Source organism: Caretta caretta, chromosome 6 (assembly GCF_965140235.1).
Source record: "Caretta caretta isolate rCarCar2 chromosome 6, rCarCar1.hap1, whole genome shotgun sequence".
Taxonomy (NCBI): Eukaryota; Metazoa; Chordata; order Testudines; family Cheloniidae; genus Caretta; species Caretta caretta.
Window position 1 is genome coordinate 124,903,648 of NC_134211.1, and position 14,084 is coordinate 124,917,731.

At 50.1% G+C, this 14,084-nt stretch overlaps 1 protein-coding gene across 1 annotated transcript; it reads right to left on the bottom strand.

Annotated features, from left to right (window-relative positions):
• Positions 1–1,861: 1,861 nt before the first annotated feature.
• LOC125637564 (prostaglandin D2 receptor) lies at positions 1,862–13,223 on the bottom strand. Its single transcript, XM_048852177.2, has 2 exons — positions 11,944–13,223; positions 1,862–3,426 (listed from the first exon to the last, which is right to left on the bottom strand). Exons 1-2 carry the CDS (start codon positions 12,772–12,774, stop codon positions 3,229–3,231), a joined length of 1,029 nt encoding a protein of 342 aa, XP_048708134.1. The 5' UTR covers positions 12,775–13,223; the 3' UTR covers positions 1,862–3,228.
• Positions 13,224–14,084: the final 861 nt, after the last annotated feature.

Here is a 14,084-nt window from a genome sequence, read left to right on the forward strand (position 1 = left end):
CCAGGTCCCAGTGAAGTCAGTTAGGTGGTGGGTGCCCAGCACCTCTGAAAACCAGCCGGTTTATTTCGGTGTCTAAATCTGGATGTAGGGACCAAGCCTTACCTTAGCACCCCAAGTTTGAAAATGCTGGCCTAAGTTTACACGCCTGCTTTTAAAGACGTCCCACAGGTAGGGCCCTACCAATTGCATGGCCGTGAAAGACATGTCACGGACCATAAACTAAGCCCTTTCCCAGGAAATTTGATGTCCCCTGTGCTGCTGGGAGCACTCCAGCTGGGGGCTCCTATCTGCAATTCCCGGCTGAGCTGGGGAGGGACAGGACGTGTCCTTCCCCTGCACGGCCACTCTTGGGGAGAGATCCGATCCACTTCTGGGTGCCTTTTGGATTGGGACCCCCCAGGGTTACAACACTGTGACATTTCAGATGTAAGCATCTGAAAACCTGAAACTGACCAATTAAAAAACTCTCTGGCCATGACATTGATCAAAATGGACCGTGAATTTGGTAGGGCCCTACTCATAGGTCTTTGAGTACCTCTGGTTTGTGTCTAACACCACACAAGCACAGGAAGGAAAATGCCAGGTCACTGAGTGACCCATCTACTCCAGTATCATGATTCTGGCAATGGCTTTTATCAGACACATCAGAGGAAAATACAAAACCCCGCAGTGTACAATTAACAGATAATTAGTCCATTGGAGAAGCTTGTTCCTAATTCCAGGCAGTTTAGTAGTTGGCAGATCCCGCGAAGCAAAATGGTTTATATCCCTTATCTAATGTAACTGTGGATGTATTTCCTTTAATCATTTCTAATTCCGCTAGGGCTCCCCATCTCTATTCTGGGGCCCTGGTTCAGCATTTACTCAGAGGGAAAAGTACCACCTGAAGAGGGCTTGTCTACAACAGTGTTTCCTGACCCGCCAGTGTGGTGCGGGTATGTTCTAGATGGGTCACCACGAGGGCTGGATTATCCCATCACTGGGCCCTAGACAAACATAGACTTTCTTCCGGCCCGGGGTGGAGGGGAGGCCCCGGAAGTCTCCTACTGAAAGGCAAGCCAAGAGCAATCTTTCATAGACTGTGGGAATGTGACAAGTCTTCCCCAGCTTGATGTAAAACAGCAACATCAAGTTTCTTCCCTTAAGGTACAAAGTTTCACAATAAATATTTGCACAGGTTTCTTCCTTGTAAAAACTCTCACTCCAGCCCAGATACAGCAGAATAAATATCACGTGATACCACAATAAACCTGACTAGCCAAGTAAACACGGATCGAAACACACCTTTCACCAGACAGGTACCACGATAATACTTGCATGGTCTCATATTCTACATATTCCTGTAAGGTGGTTTCTGTCTTTGATACATGTATGTAACTTGAATCAGCATTAATGGCAGTTATACATGTAGCGTGGGAGGAAACTAAACCCCAGTTTAAATGACCATTTTGTTCCCATAGCTGCTCCCATTTTGGGCATTTTCTCAGAAACTTGCTGCTTCTTTTAAGCACACAAGAAAGGCCAGACTGGGTCAGACCAAAGGTTGATCTACCTCAGTATCCTGTCTTCCGACAGCAGCCAATGCCCGGTGCTTCAGAGGGAATGAACAGAACAGGGAATCATCAAGTGATTTTGCCATACAGATAGTATTCAAATAATTGCAGCGAGCCAACTAGCTATTGGACTGACATGACCCTAACTTGTCAACGTTGTACAATACCTTGGGGAGGGCCCCTCTAAAATGCATCAGATAAGAACAATAATTCCCAGACTGGTCGCATAAACTTCCATTGTTAAAGCAAAAGATCAGTGATGTTTGCTTACCAAACAACGGAAATCATGAACAAGGTATAAATCTCAGTGCTGGCTAAAGAATAATTTATTGAACAAACCATACAATGCAACAGGATGTTGCTTTCTAAGATACATTTTTTAGCCCTTGTTTGTCCCCAATGAATAGTTAAAGCACTTGAATGGTTGTAGCATATAAATGTAAATGCATTACTCCACTGCAAGCCTGTTTACTGTCTTAAGACCCAACCTGACAAAGATTTACCCCCCTGCATAACTTTATTCACGGACTACTCAGAAGAGTAAAGTTACACCCGTGGGTAGATCTCTGCAGGTTCCCTTCGGGCCGTGTCCTGCAGTAGTTCTGCACACAGAACCCCCCTTGTCTCTAACACCAGAAAGAGTTCTCTGTGCAAATCTAGGGCAGGGCTTGTCTTCACTGCAGAGCGTTACCTACCAGCCCCAGCGAGAGCCGTCACGCTGCAGAACAACGAGGAGTGTGGCATCACTCCAGCACCACCGAGCCTTTGTATTAGCAGCACAAAATAGCTTAATCCCCACTGCATTACTAGCTTGAATGGGAGCAGCAGTGGAGGGTCAGGCCACCCAGCCCTGCCTAGCCAGCTAGCTCGTGTTTGAGCACTCAGGCTAGAGGTTTCTGTGTGCGCGTGGAGTTGAGTTCAGGGCTGCCCTCGAGTTATACCTGGAGCTGACTCTACAATGAAGACAAGCCCACTGAATCATTGCTGCTGGGTCTGATGCTGTAAGTACTGTGCATTTGATACCATCTGGCTACTGGATGACAAGATAGATTTATTGGGGTGGGGAGGCAGCTACATGACACTGTGCACTGCTTTGATTTATTTGCAAAAGGAAGAGTTTTATTTTCCCTTATCAGACTTTGGTGACTCCTGATTTAGGCTTTGATCCTCTCAGCAGATCCCTGTGAGTAGATGCGTCTGTCCGCCGGCAGCCTGCTGAAATCAATGGGAAACCCCCAAAGGCAACAGGGCCCACCCACGCAGTGTGGCTTGCTGGATCGGGGCCATACTCAGAGAGCAGCACTTGATACCACAAACTTGATTTTTACCAAGTTCTCTGGGAAGCAGAGCGCTGTCACTTCATGAGATTCACTGTTACTCACATGGCCACAAACTTTCAGTTCCAGTCTGTAACAGGAAAGGCAAAAATGCAATAACGGAGGAATGCCTCTTCTCTGTACATGTCCACAGCAGAACGGCTAAGGCCCTTGACCTTCCCCGGAATACATTTCTGTATTTTCTTACCGTGTTTATAGCAGATCCACCGATCCACAACATTTGGCATCATTAGTGAGATCGGTTTGATTTGGTAAACAATTCCTGGAACAATATTCCTTCGAGTCGAGTTACCAAAGATAGCAGAATGCTCTTCACCGCGGCAGCTTCGGTGTCGAGGTCATAGAAGCCGAGGCGTTGTGGCTTTTTTAGAGTTCAGTCTTCTGCAAACCCTATGAAGGAACTTGCGAAAAACTGATGTCCTGAAAATGATGAACACCCAGGGGTCCACAATGGAATTCACAGATAGAAACCTCAGGGCCGTAAGGTCTGCCTTTTCATTAAAGTCAGCGGCAAAGGCTCCGACATAAGCCCGGACCTGTTTTAAATAAAAAGATCTAATTATAAAACCTAACAGCTGAGCTCTGGCAATAAAGTACAGCACTTCGTAAATGACTTCAGTAAGCTCCCTACATTCAGTCATCATACTCGATGGCTTTTCTGCACTGAATCAGCACACGGCTCATTCTGAGATTGCGCTCTGCTTAGATCGACATCAAGCTTAACTAAAACCAACTGAGCAGGCAGATGGATCAGTCAGTAAACAATCTGGGATCAGGCAACAAAACAGTAGTTTCTGTGCACATAATTACACTTCATGGGACAGATCCTCAGCTGGTGATGGGGCGATGCCCATTGGTGCCAATTGAAGATCTGGTCCTATACGTTTTAATTGTTTAACAACTTACAAGCTCAGCAAGTGGTATGCAGGTGAGCACAGTAGTGCTCAACGGAATATAGTGAAGGCATGCAGGGCTAGCTTTGAAGGCTAACACAGACGGGTTTTGATAAACTGAATGTCTCATGAGGAAAACGGCCTCATTTTGATCTCCGTTGCACATGACTGGTGCCACTGAACTCAATGGCATTGCACTGGCATGAGATAAGAAGGGGGCCCGTATTTCTGGCTGTGCGTTGGCTACTAATCAATGCCCCCATTCAATCTCGATTCCAGGCCCTCGAGTTGCAGGGCTTGGATGTCATTAGCAGACGTGCAGATCTGAGAGGATGGTTTTGCCATTCCGACATGAATGCATTTTTGTGCCAAATAAAGGACATGTAAAGCCTTCTTCCTAAGATGGAAATAAACTGGTTTCTCCAAACTATCTGTGCCTCAGTGTCCCCGGGCTAGATCCTCAGCTGGGCTGAGCTGGGGAGGGCAAGGTGGATATAAACAACCTTTGCATTCCTCTGATCCTGGCACCGCCAGGAAACAAAATAGTCCCCGGCATAACTAAAGCAACTTTAAGGAAGGCTCCGGGTAACAGCCGCTGGGAGCAGTCCCCTAAGGAGAGCTCCTCTGCCCAAGGATCAGGCAGCGTGCTGTGTGCTCTGACACCTGCCCCACGTGGGTGAGGGGAGTGGGTGACGTGCAGTCAGCTACACTCGCTTTATACCACCCTGGGATTTCCCGGTATCAGGGATCCCCAGCAGTGCAGTGCAAAGAAGCTGGGACAGAGTGTCTGGAAACAGGGCTGCTGCAGAGCCAGTCTCTGGGCAACCTAACGAGTGCAGCTGGCCTCCAGCCCGGGGCCTCATTGGCCACCATGATTGTGGGAAGAGTCAGCTGACCAGCTCTTAAGCCCGGCAGCAGCTGCATCTCACCAGCTACTCAAAGCATTTGATTTGCCCATGGCTTTGACAGCGCCTGTCCCTGCCTTGGTTCATTCCAGGTAACCTGGTTCTGATCCCTGCTTTAGGCACTGACCACCCGGGCTCGGCCTGACTCCTGCTCTGTCTCCTAGGTACAATCAGGGCTTAATTTGTGCCAGGGCACGTGAAGGCTAATCCCCTGCACCTCTAGTCTTGGCAGATCATAGCCCCGGCACCTCTGGGCTTGCTGCATCAGTTAGGAATCTCTAACAGCTGGACATGACTGCCACATCCCAGTCCTGTGACACAGGGGCTGAGGATGTGAACTAGACTTCATCTGTCTCAAACACAGGGGATAATAGCGCCCAAATCTGTGAAGACGTAAATGCTGGAATGAAAGGCATGATGGCCCTGATTCTCCTTTCACTTTACACTCACGTAACTCTCTTAACGTCAGTCAAGTTAATTGTGATTTAGTTTCCCCCTGGTGGGCAAGAAGGACCAGGCCCGCTCTCTGTGAAACGTTAACTACTGGGGAAGCGAATGTGTAAGGAACAATTGAGCGTTTGCAAACACGGCAGATCATAGGGACACATTGCAGCTGGGAAGGAAACAGCCTCCTTTCTAATGCAGCACAAAGCGAAGTCTACGTAGGGGCAAAACCTGAGCTCAGGAATTAGGTCACTGGAATTAGGACTGGAGAATCCTCTGACAAATGGAATTGCTCATGGATCAGGAAATCCCATCACTGGTTGCATTAAACAGCAAGGTGAGGTCCCAATCCTGCAAACCCTTAGGCAAGGGAAATAAGGAGGAAGAGCTAGCAGGTGAATCATAGAATCTCAGGGTTGGAAGGGACCTCAGGAGGTCATCTAGTCCCACCCCCTGCTCACATCAGGACCAATCCCCAATTTTTACCCCAGATCCCTAAATGGCCCCCTCAAGGATTGAACTCACAACCCTGGGTTTTTAGCAGGCCAGTGCTCAAACCACTGAGCTATCCCTCCCCCCAAGAAAATCATAGAATCCAAGGGTTGGAAGGGACCTCAGGAGGTCATCTAGTCCAACCCCCTGCTCTGCAGACAACTACTGGTCTGTGGGTGAACCACCTGAGAACGTTTTTGAGGGAAGAGAGAAAAACCTTGGAAAGGGGGCGTTAAACTTTGCTTGTGGGCCCGGCTTAGCATTAATCCTTTCTAGGCTACATGACAGTGCTTGTAAAACTGCTTTGTGCAAGAGTTCAATGAACTCTTTCCGCACCTCCATCATTAAGGTACATTTACCGTATCAATAAACCAATCCAGTGATGTGTACGTGTTGAAAGAATTCATAACTATGCTTCTTGGGTCAGAGTTAAGGCTGGATTCATTTCTTCCCCCCCGATGTATAAAATGTTATGTCATCTTTGGTCTGCTTCTGTGGCATGCAACAGCCTTCTGGGCAGGTAGCAGCTAAAATAGCTTTTTGAATTTTGATCGGTGCAAAATACCTGGTGCAAGACAGTGGAAGAATGGAGACGGCAAAAAGCCCAAATGTTGTACTGCCTCCAATCTAGGGATTGGAAAAAACGTTAGGGCAAAAATCTCAGAGAGATGACGGGCAGTCGGTGAGACTTTTTAATTCCTACATAAATGAACATGTTGGACCTGATTCTCCTCTCATTGACATGGGTGTAAATCAGGAGTAACTCCACTGAAAACAATGGAACAACACTGGTGGAAAACTGGTGTGAAAGAAAAATGAGGCCTATTATTTTGAGACTTTCCTTTAATGCACCTATTCCATAACCGTAAAAGTGCTTGTTTTTACACGCAGTGGTGTCGTAGCCATGTTGGTCCCAGGATATTCGAGAGACAAGGGGGATGGGGGGACATCTTTGACTGGACCAACTTCTGCTGGCAAGAGAGAGATGCTTTCGAGCTGACACACCACTCTTTTTCAGGTGTGTGTAGCTGGAAAGCTTGTCTTTCTCACCGACAGAAGTTGGTCCAACAACAGATATCACCTCACCCACCTTGCCTCTGGTTTTTTTTACAGTAACTAAAGATTTGCAACCTTGAATGATTTGAAACTTAAATGTTGCTTTAAAAAAAACACACACCATTTTAACTATGAAGTCATCATCTCCATAAAATACCGGTTTTCGCACAATATTTAGTATGATGATAATTCTTGTGTGGTAAGAGTGCCCCCTGGTGGACACAGTAATGTATCACCTTTGAGTTCCATTATGGTCTTAGGGCTTGTCTACAAAGTAGAATTGTGCTGGACTAGCTATTCCTAAATTGCTCCATGTGTATGTAGACCAACCCTCAGTCACCTCAGAATAAATCCTGGATAACTCTATTGACTTTGTTGGAGTTATGCAGAGTTTTCTGTGGCATAAATGTGATCAGAATCGGGTAGAATTGGATTGGAGGCTAGCAACTTAGTCTAAGGACAGATTTTTAAAGGCATTTGGATGCAGAGAAGCACCTAGTAAGATTTTTCAAAGGTGCCTAGCTCCCACTGAGAGTTAGGTGCCTAATGGTAGAGAGGGGGCCTAAATATCTTTAAAGTCTGGTGTCATTTTGTTTTACTTTGCAGAGGGTAGTGTAGAAGGGATACACAGAAGGGGATTCGATTCTAAAAAAGCCTTCTAACCCTGTGGTTCTATGATTCGAAGTACTTAGACTGGAAATTCTTTGGGCGGAGACTGTCTTTTTATTCTGTGTTTGTGCACCTAGCACATTTGTGGACCCCGGCCCATGACTAGAGCTCCTAGGAACGACCACAAAACAAAGAAATAATAATAATGGAAAGGGGGTGAAAAAAACTGAAACACGTGTAAACACATGAGCCTACGCGCTCCCAAAAGTGCTTCTTTGGCTTAGTTTTGGTACGTGGCGTTGACTTTCCCTTGTAAATTTAAGAATCACTATTTATGTGAAATTTATTATTCTCATTTATGAGAATGCCCACTTTTTACTTTCACTAGATTCAGGTTTATGCTCTATTTCTTTAGTCACCGTCCATATTGAAGGAGAGATTATGTGCAGCTCAGGGGCTTTATCTTCTTTGCCCAGAGACTGCTAAACCTTCTCTGACAACTTTAACTTGGATCCAGGGGTCATAACAATACTTTGGAAAAGAATGTTTCTTCCCCTTTGCAATGCACAGGTATTTTAAAAACAAAACTCCTGAATTCTCTTACAAGATCCTTATCCCACCTGTATTATTCAGCTGGAACATTACCAGTAGGTCTCTGTGCAACATCACATTGTATATTTGTCTCCTTTTCTAAAAAAGGGTAGGAAAGTCCATATACAAATACAGCACTTAACCAATGTTTATTGTCTTGGAGAACCACTACAAATTTACCTATTAAAAACTCCACTGAAAGGGTTTCCCATTAGCGGGCTAACACAAGACCACAAAAGCAGTGACATTTACAATTAGGGTCTAACAACACACAGACACACTGATAAGGAGATAGGGCATTCTGCATCGGCTTTGGAAGATCCTCAACTGTGCGTTTTCTTCCTTTTGTGGTTTTAGCAGACCTTTAACGGTCTTTGTTTTGTGTTGAGTCCATTTCAATTTTATAGGTTAAAAACATTTGGTGCATACAATGAATCTGAAAAGAGAACTGAGGAATGTGATACCCAGGCTATGAAATATTTGTCCTATTTACTGTATCCACCGTGTACTGGAGGTGCAGGTTATTCACTTCTGAATGTGAAATATAAAAGCTGGTCTCGGCTAATTAACAGCTTTGTCAATGGGGTATATGCTTTTGGATGCCTCTTTATGTTGCCCCAGCTGTTTGTGAATTATAAGATGACATCAGTTGTGATACTCGGTCTCAACTTGCACAGGAGTATATGGCCAAAAAAAAACTTTTTGGCTGATTAAAAAAATGATTATGCATGATAGTGACAACCCATTCTCCCAAGCACAATGTTCCTGTTGTTTTTAAAATAATGGTTCCCTTCAAAACCTGTAGTGCGGAACAAAAGGGCTAATGCTTACCTGCAAAATCATACTTTAAAAAACCCAAACCATTAAACCTCTCTGAGCTAAAGAGGGGTGATGGGGTGGGAGGTGGGTTCTGAAGCCTACTAAAGGTATAAAATCTACCAGATTGTATTTCCAACCACATAAAACCTTCTCAAATTGTGCATGTGGTTTGTTTCTTTGGTGTCTTTTCCTCCAAATTCAGCCCCTAAGTCTCTCCTTGTGGTTAAAATCTCACATTTGATTAGTTTTGATTTTGTAGCTGTAAATCACTGACAAAGGAATTCTGAATATTGAGATGTCCTTAACGGCACTAATGGGCACCACTAAAGTAATTGCATTTTGATTTAATGGCTTTTTTCCCTCCAAACCATACTTTCATATATACAACAGCGTTAAGATATGTGCCGGATCTGGATGAGATAGGTAACTGAATTAAGCCAGTTTTCAGAGTATTTTCACATTTACACAAGTGAAGCTGTGGAAAGAAAATAAGGGCTTGATCATTTAAATCCATATGATCCTGAGTAGTAACCCTACTCATATGAATAACACCAGAAGAAAAGCCATACTGGGTCAGACCAATGGTCCATCTAGCCAGGGCTGCCCAGAGGATTCAGGCGGCCTGGGGTCTTCGGCGGCAGGGGTCCTTCCACTCCGGGTCTTCGGGGCACTTCACCGAAGACATGGAGCGGAAGGACCCCCGCCTCCGAATTGCCGCCGAAGACCCGGAGGGGAAGAAGCCGCAGCGGGTCCTTCACTCCGGGTGTGTTCGGCGGCACTGAAGGACCCTCCCCGCCACCAAAAACTCTCGTGGGAGCCCCTGAAAACTCTCATGGGGGCAGGGGCCTGGGGCAAATTGCCCCACTTGCCCCCCCTCTGGGCGGCCCTGATCTAGCACAGTATGCTGTCTTCCAACAGTGGCCTGTGCCAGATGCTTCAGAAGGAATGAACAGAACAGGGCAACTTCTTGAGTGATCCATCCCCTGTCATCTAGCCCCAGCTTCTGGCAGTCAGAGGTTTAGGAACACCCAGAACATGAACACCCCATTGCAGTATATGGGAGTACTCACACAAGTAACCTAATGCATAACTATTTGCAGGAATAGTTCTTAAATTAGCACAGCCCACTTTCTTCTGTGAAATGCTCTATGTTAATATGAAATTCAGACTGTTATCCAGTGCTGGAGACATGTCTCAATGAATAATGTTTTAGAGAGAAAAGGACATGAAAACCTCCCTCGCATAAGAAATCGGGGCATGTGAGGAGAACATGGGTAAGATTTGAGTGATCTGTGGAAGGTGAATGATGCTTCATTGAAGGTTTAAAATTTTTCACAATGTTAATACATTGGACACGTGCCTGAACGGACTTGGGTCTCCTTTAAACTGTGGGTACGGGTGGAAAAGTGACTCTGAAATACACAAACATTGGTGTTTCTTGTTGGCTGATGGCCAGGAACTTTGTAGTAAACGTCTCAGTGTACTCATCAAAGTAGGATCTTTCTGGGGTTTAGCACAAAACCTCACTGATCGTAAGTCAAGTTGCCTTGTTTGTACTTCATACGCCATCCACAACAGTGTGACTCTGGAATCAAAAGCTTTTGCTGTCAGCTTTGTTGACAGCGCCTGAGAAAAAAATGCAGCTTGCAAGAGTTGCTGTCATGGATCTGTAACACTGTAAACATGTGGTTATTTTTAATAACTGTCTCAGTAGAGAAAGCAAGACTGACTTACAGTCTGCGGTTGTAATAACCATGACACAGTGTAATTTGCAAGGGGTTCACCTCCTTACTTGTCCCTTGGTTTATGAGTAAACGGAGGGCTTCTTAGTCGATTCAAGCAGGCGAGACATGGAGCTTACAGAGTAAATGGAGCAAGGAGGTGTCATTTTTAAGGTCACTGTGAGAGCATACCCACAGTTTAAGAGGAGACTCTACTTGGGCACCTTGGGGTGCCCATGTCACTTTTTTTTCCCTTTCTTTGTTTGCTCTTAAAAAGTTTTTAGTGTCAGTGGAAAGGTGCTGGATTGCTCCCCCAGAAAAGGCTCAGCATGGACTGCAGAGCTGAGAGGGTGGGTCAGTGTTCCTGTCCACTCAGTCCTTGGTATCTCCGCAGAGGCTGTCAGCAGGAGTGCCAAAGGACAGACTCGGTCCACCCACCCATTTCAGGTTGCAGGGAGCTACCCAATTAACCCCTCCTCCGTCACTGCTGCCCTGGTCAGCTTTCAACAGCATCCAGAGCCTTCCGCTGTTTTATCAGCCCATGTGCCTCTGTCCATCCTCCACACCCAAGAACAGTACCCTGGAAGTTATCAGTTCCAGAAGTCTGGTAGTGACAGAAAGTTACCCACATCCTTTTAGTTAGAGCTACTGGGCCTTTATCTGCACTCACGCCATTGCCTTCATTCACTGCAGCAAACATATGTACAGGGGGTTCACCCCACTCATCCTGAGCACCCCTAACACTGGGACAGTGGTGCTAAGTTTTCGGCCTCATTTTGCCCTCCTGAAGATGTAAAGGGGGCAGAGGAATCAGGATGGGAAATCCCAGCCATTAACATCAGCGGGGAGAGGATTTCACTCGCTAGCTTTGATCCCCTTTGTATGGGTGTGGGGGGCAAACCGCTTACCCACCAGCATAGTTCCTTTGACTTCACTGGGCTTGCATAGGCTAATAAAGTGGCCCAGTGTTGGCAGGATTGGTGTGTCCAAAAACCCGGTCTGCCTGGCTGCACCTGAAAGCCGACGCTCCAAAGGCCCCCTGGAAATAGGGCCGCTTCACAACTGATTTGCCAGGGTCGATGTGATTTTAAACCCACGTATTCCCCAGCGATTTTAAACCCTGGGTACAGAATACACCCTCTGAGCGGACACCCTCCCCGTGGGGGGAGAGTCAGGAGTGCAGTGGACCCCCTGAATGGGGCACAGCGCCCCAGCCCTCCAGTTTGCCTGGCGCCCCTAGAAGCACCAACCCGGCTGCCCAGTGCTTCCAGGCGAGGGCCAGGGGTGAAGCCGCCCAGGGGACAAGCCAGCTTCTAGCAAGGAGGGTGTGAGGGTGTAAGGCTATACTGGGGAGAGGGGGATGTTACTCCGGCCAGACCCAAAGCCCGCCGATTGAAGTCAGGGGGAAGACGGCCCTCGGGATCAGGGCGGCCCCAGTTACGGTGGGGCGCTTGGGCCCCCCTGCAGGATCGGGACCTTGCACAAGCATCGCCCCAGCGCCCTCTCCCCCCGCTGCTACTCACGATGAGGGGCAGGGAGCAGACGCTGAAGAGGACGGTCATGAGGGCCAGCAGGACGAGGTGATCCAGCTCCTCCATGCGCGGCGCGGCGGGGGCCCGGCCGGCGGGCGGGCCGCTGCGGCGGTGGGGCCGGCGGGCCATGCGGTAGAGGCTGCGCATGCTGGCCAGGTTGCAGAGCCCGATGGCCAGCCCCAGCGCGCCCAGCAGGCTGGCGTAGAGCACGGAGTAGCCCCGCGCCGGGGCGGCGCCGCCGGCCATGCGGATGAAGCACCAGGTGCCCGGGCAGTACTGCACGGTGGCGCCGAAGCCCAGCAGCGGCAGGGCGCAGAAGAGGGCGCACAGGGCGGCGGCGGCGGCGGCGGCCGGGGCCAGCAGGGCGGCGGCCCGGCGGCGCGGCAGGTGGCGCCGGTAGAAGTAGGGGTGGGCCAGCGAGAGCCAGCACTCCAGGGCCATGGTCAGCAGCAGCAGCGTGGGCGCCAGCCCGAAGAAGGCCATGAGGAAGGCGAAGAGCTGGCAGAGGCGGCCCGGCGGCCCCCCGGCGGCGGCCCCCGCCGGCCACAGCTCGCTCAGGCTCCGGTTGCGGGCGTAGGCCACCAGCACCATGGGGCTGAGCAGGCATTTGCCCAGCAGGTCGGTGACCGCCAGCCCGCTCACCAGCAGGTAGAAGGCGGAGGCCGGCGGGGGCCGCCCGCGCCGCAGCCGCCGCTGGCCCAGCAGGAAGAGGGCGAGCAGGTTCCCCAGCAGCCCGGCGCCGAAGAGCAGCGAGCTGGGCAGCGCCGACTCGCCGCCCTCGAGGGCGCGGCTGCTCCGGCAGCGGTAGCCGTCGGCTTCCATGGGGAGCGAGAGAAGAGCCCGGCGGGGCGGCGGCGGGACAAGAGCCCAGCCGGCCGGGGCGCTGGCCCCCCGGGGATTAGCGGGGAGGAGGGTCCGGGAGCTCAGCCCGCTGGGGAGGGGAAAGGGAGAGCCCGGCCCTGCGGGCGGGGGAGGGAGGTGCCGGCTGGCCGGGTGTGTGGGGAGCGGGGCTGCCCGCCGTCTGGGGGCGGGTGGGGGCCAGACACGCTGCCGGCGCGGGAGGGTGTCCGGGAACCCGACGGGACGGCCAGGGGCAGCCTCGGAGGGAGCCCCGGGCAGCGGCCGGGCTCCTTTGCGGGGCTCAGACCCGCCCGGGAGGCTGCTGCGGGCGAGCAACGGGGCCCGGTCTCTGTGGGTCGCTCTGCCCCGGCTCGTTTGTCTCCTCGAGCGACGGGACCCGCCCGGCGGGGCCAGCCCCGGCGACAGCAGCCTGCTGCCCCTGCCGACACAAGGCGAGGTCCGGCGGGAAACCCCAGCGAAAACTCCGGGAGGTCCATGGGAGGCTTAACCAGCCCTCGCTGCTATGGCCCGATGCAGCCTCCCCGCCTGAGCCGCTTTGCCTGCGCTTGCCCGGTGCCCGGCTTTACCCGGCTGTCTGCGATGTCTCCCGAGCAGCTCGGAGGACCGGGGCTGTGCGGTGGGGTTACGCTAGGCAGAGAATCAATCCTCCATCCGAGCAGCCTGCGTGCACGGCTGTCACCTCCGGGAAGGTTTCGCTCTCTTGACACTCGCTTGCCTGTGACTTCAGCTTCCTCTTCTCCCAGGTCGCTGCTCGAGCCTGTACGGTTTGCAAATGTTTCGGTCTCGTTTTGAAGAGCGCACAGCATCGTCCCGAAGCGCTGGAGGAAGCCACTCGCCCCCAGGGAGGAAAGTTCCCGACTGGCAAGTTAAGAGGGTGCGGGGGCCAGCCTGTGGGTTTCTGTTTCACTCCACCTTTCCCAGGCTTGGGATGCAATTGACGTTTTGGCCCTTGAGGTCGCAGAGAGAAACTCCTGAATGGGAACTGATGCACTGATAAAAAGAACAGGAGGACTTGTGGCACCTTAGAGACTAACAATTTTATGGGAGCATAAGCTTTCCTGGGCTACAGCCCACTTCATCGGATGCATGCACTGATGTCTCCCAGAGTCTGCAGAAAGACAGCTCCTGTGCCTCCCCTGCTGCGCAGAGCTTTGCCAAGGAGGAGCTGTGTGAAATTCGTAGAATCATAGAAGATTAGGGGTGGAAGAGACCTCAGGAGATCAAGGAGGCCAACCCCCTGCTCAAAGCAGGACCAATCCGCAACTAAATCA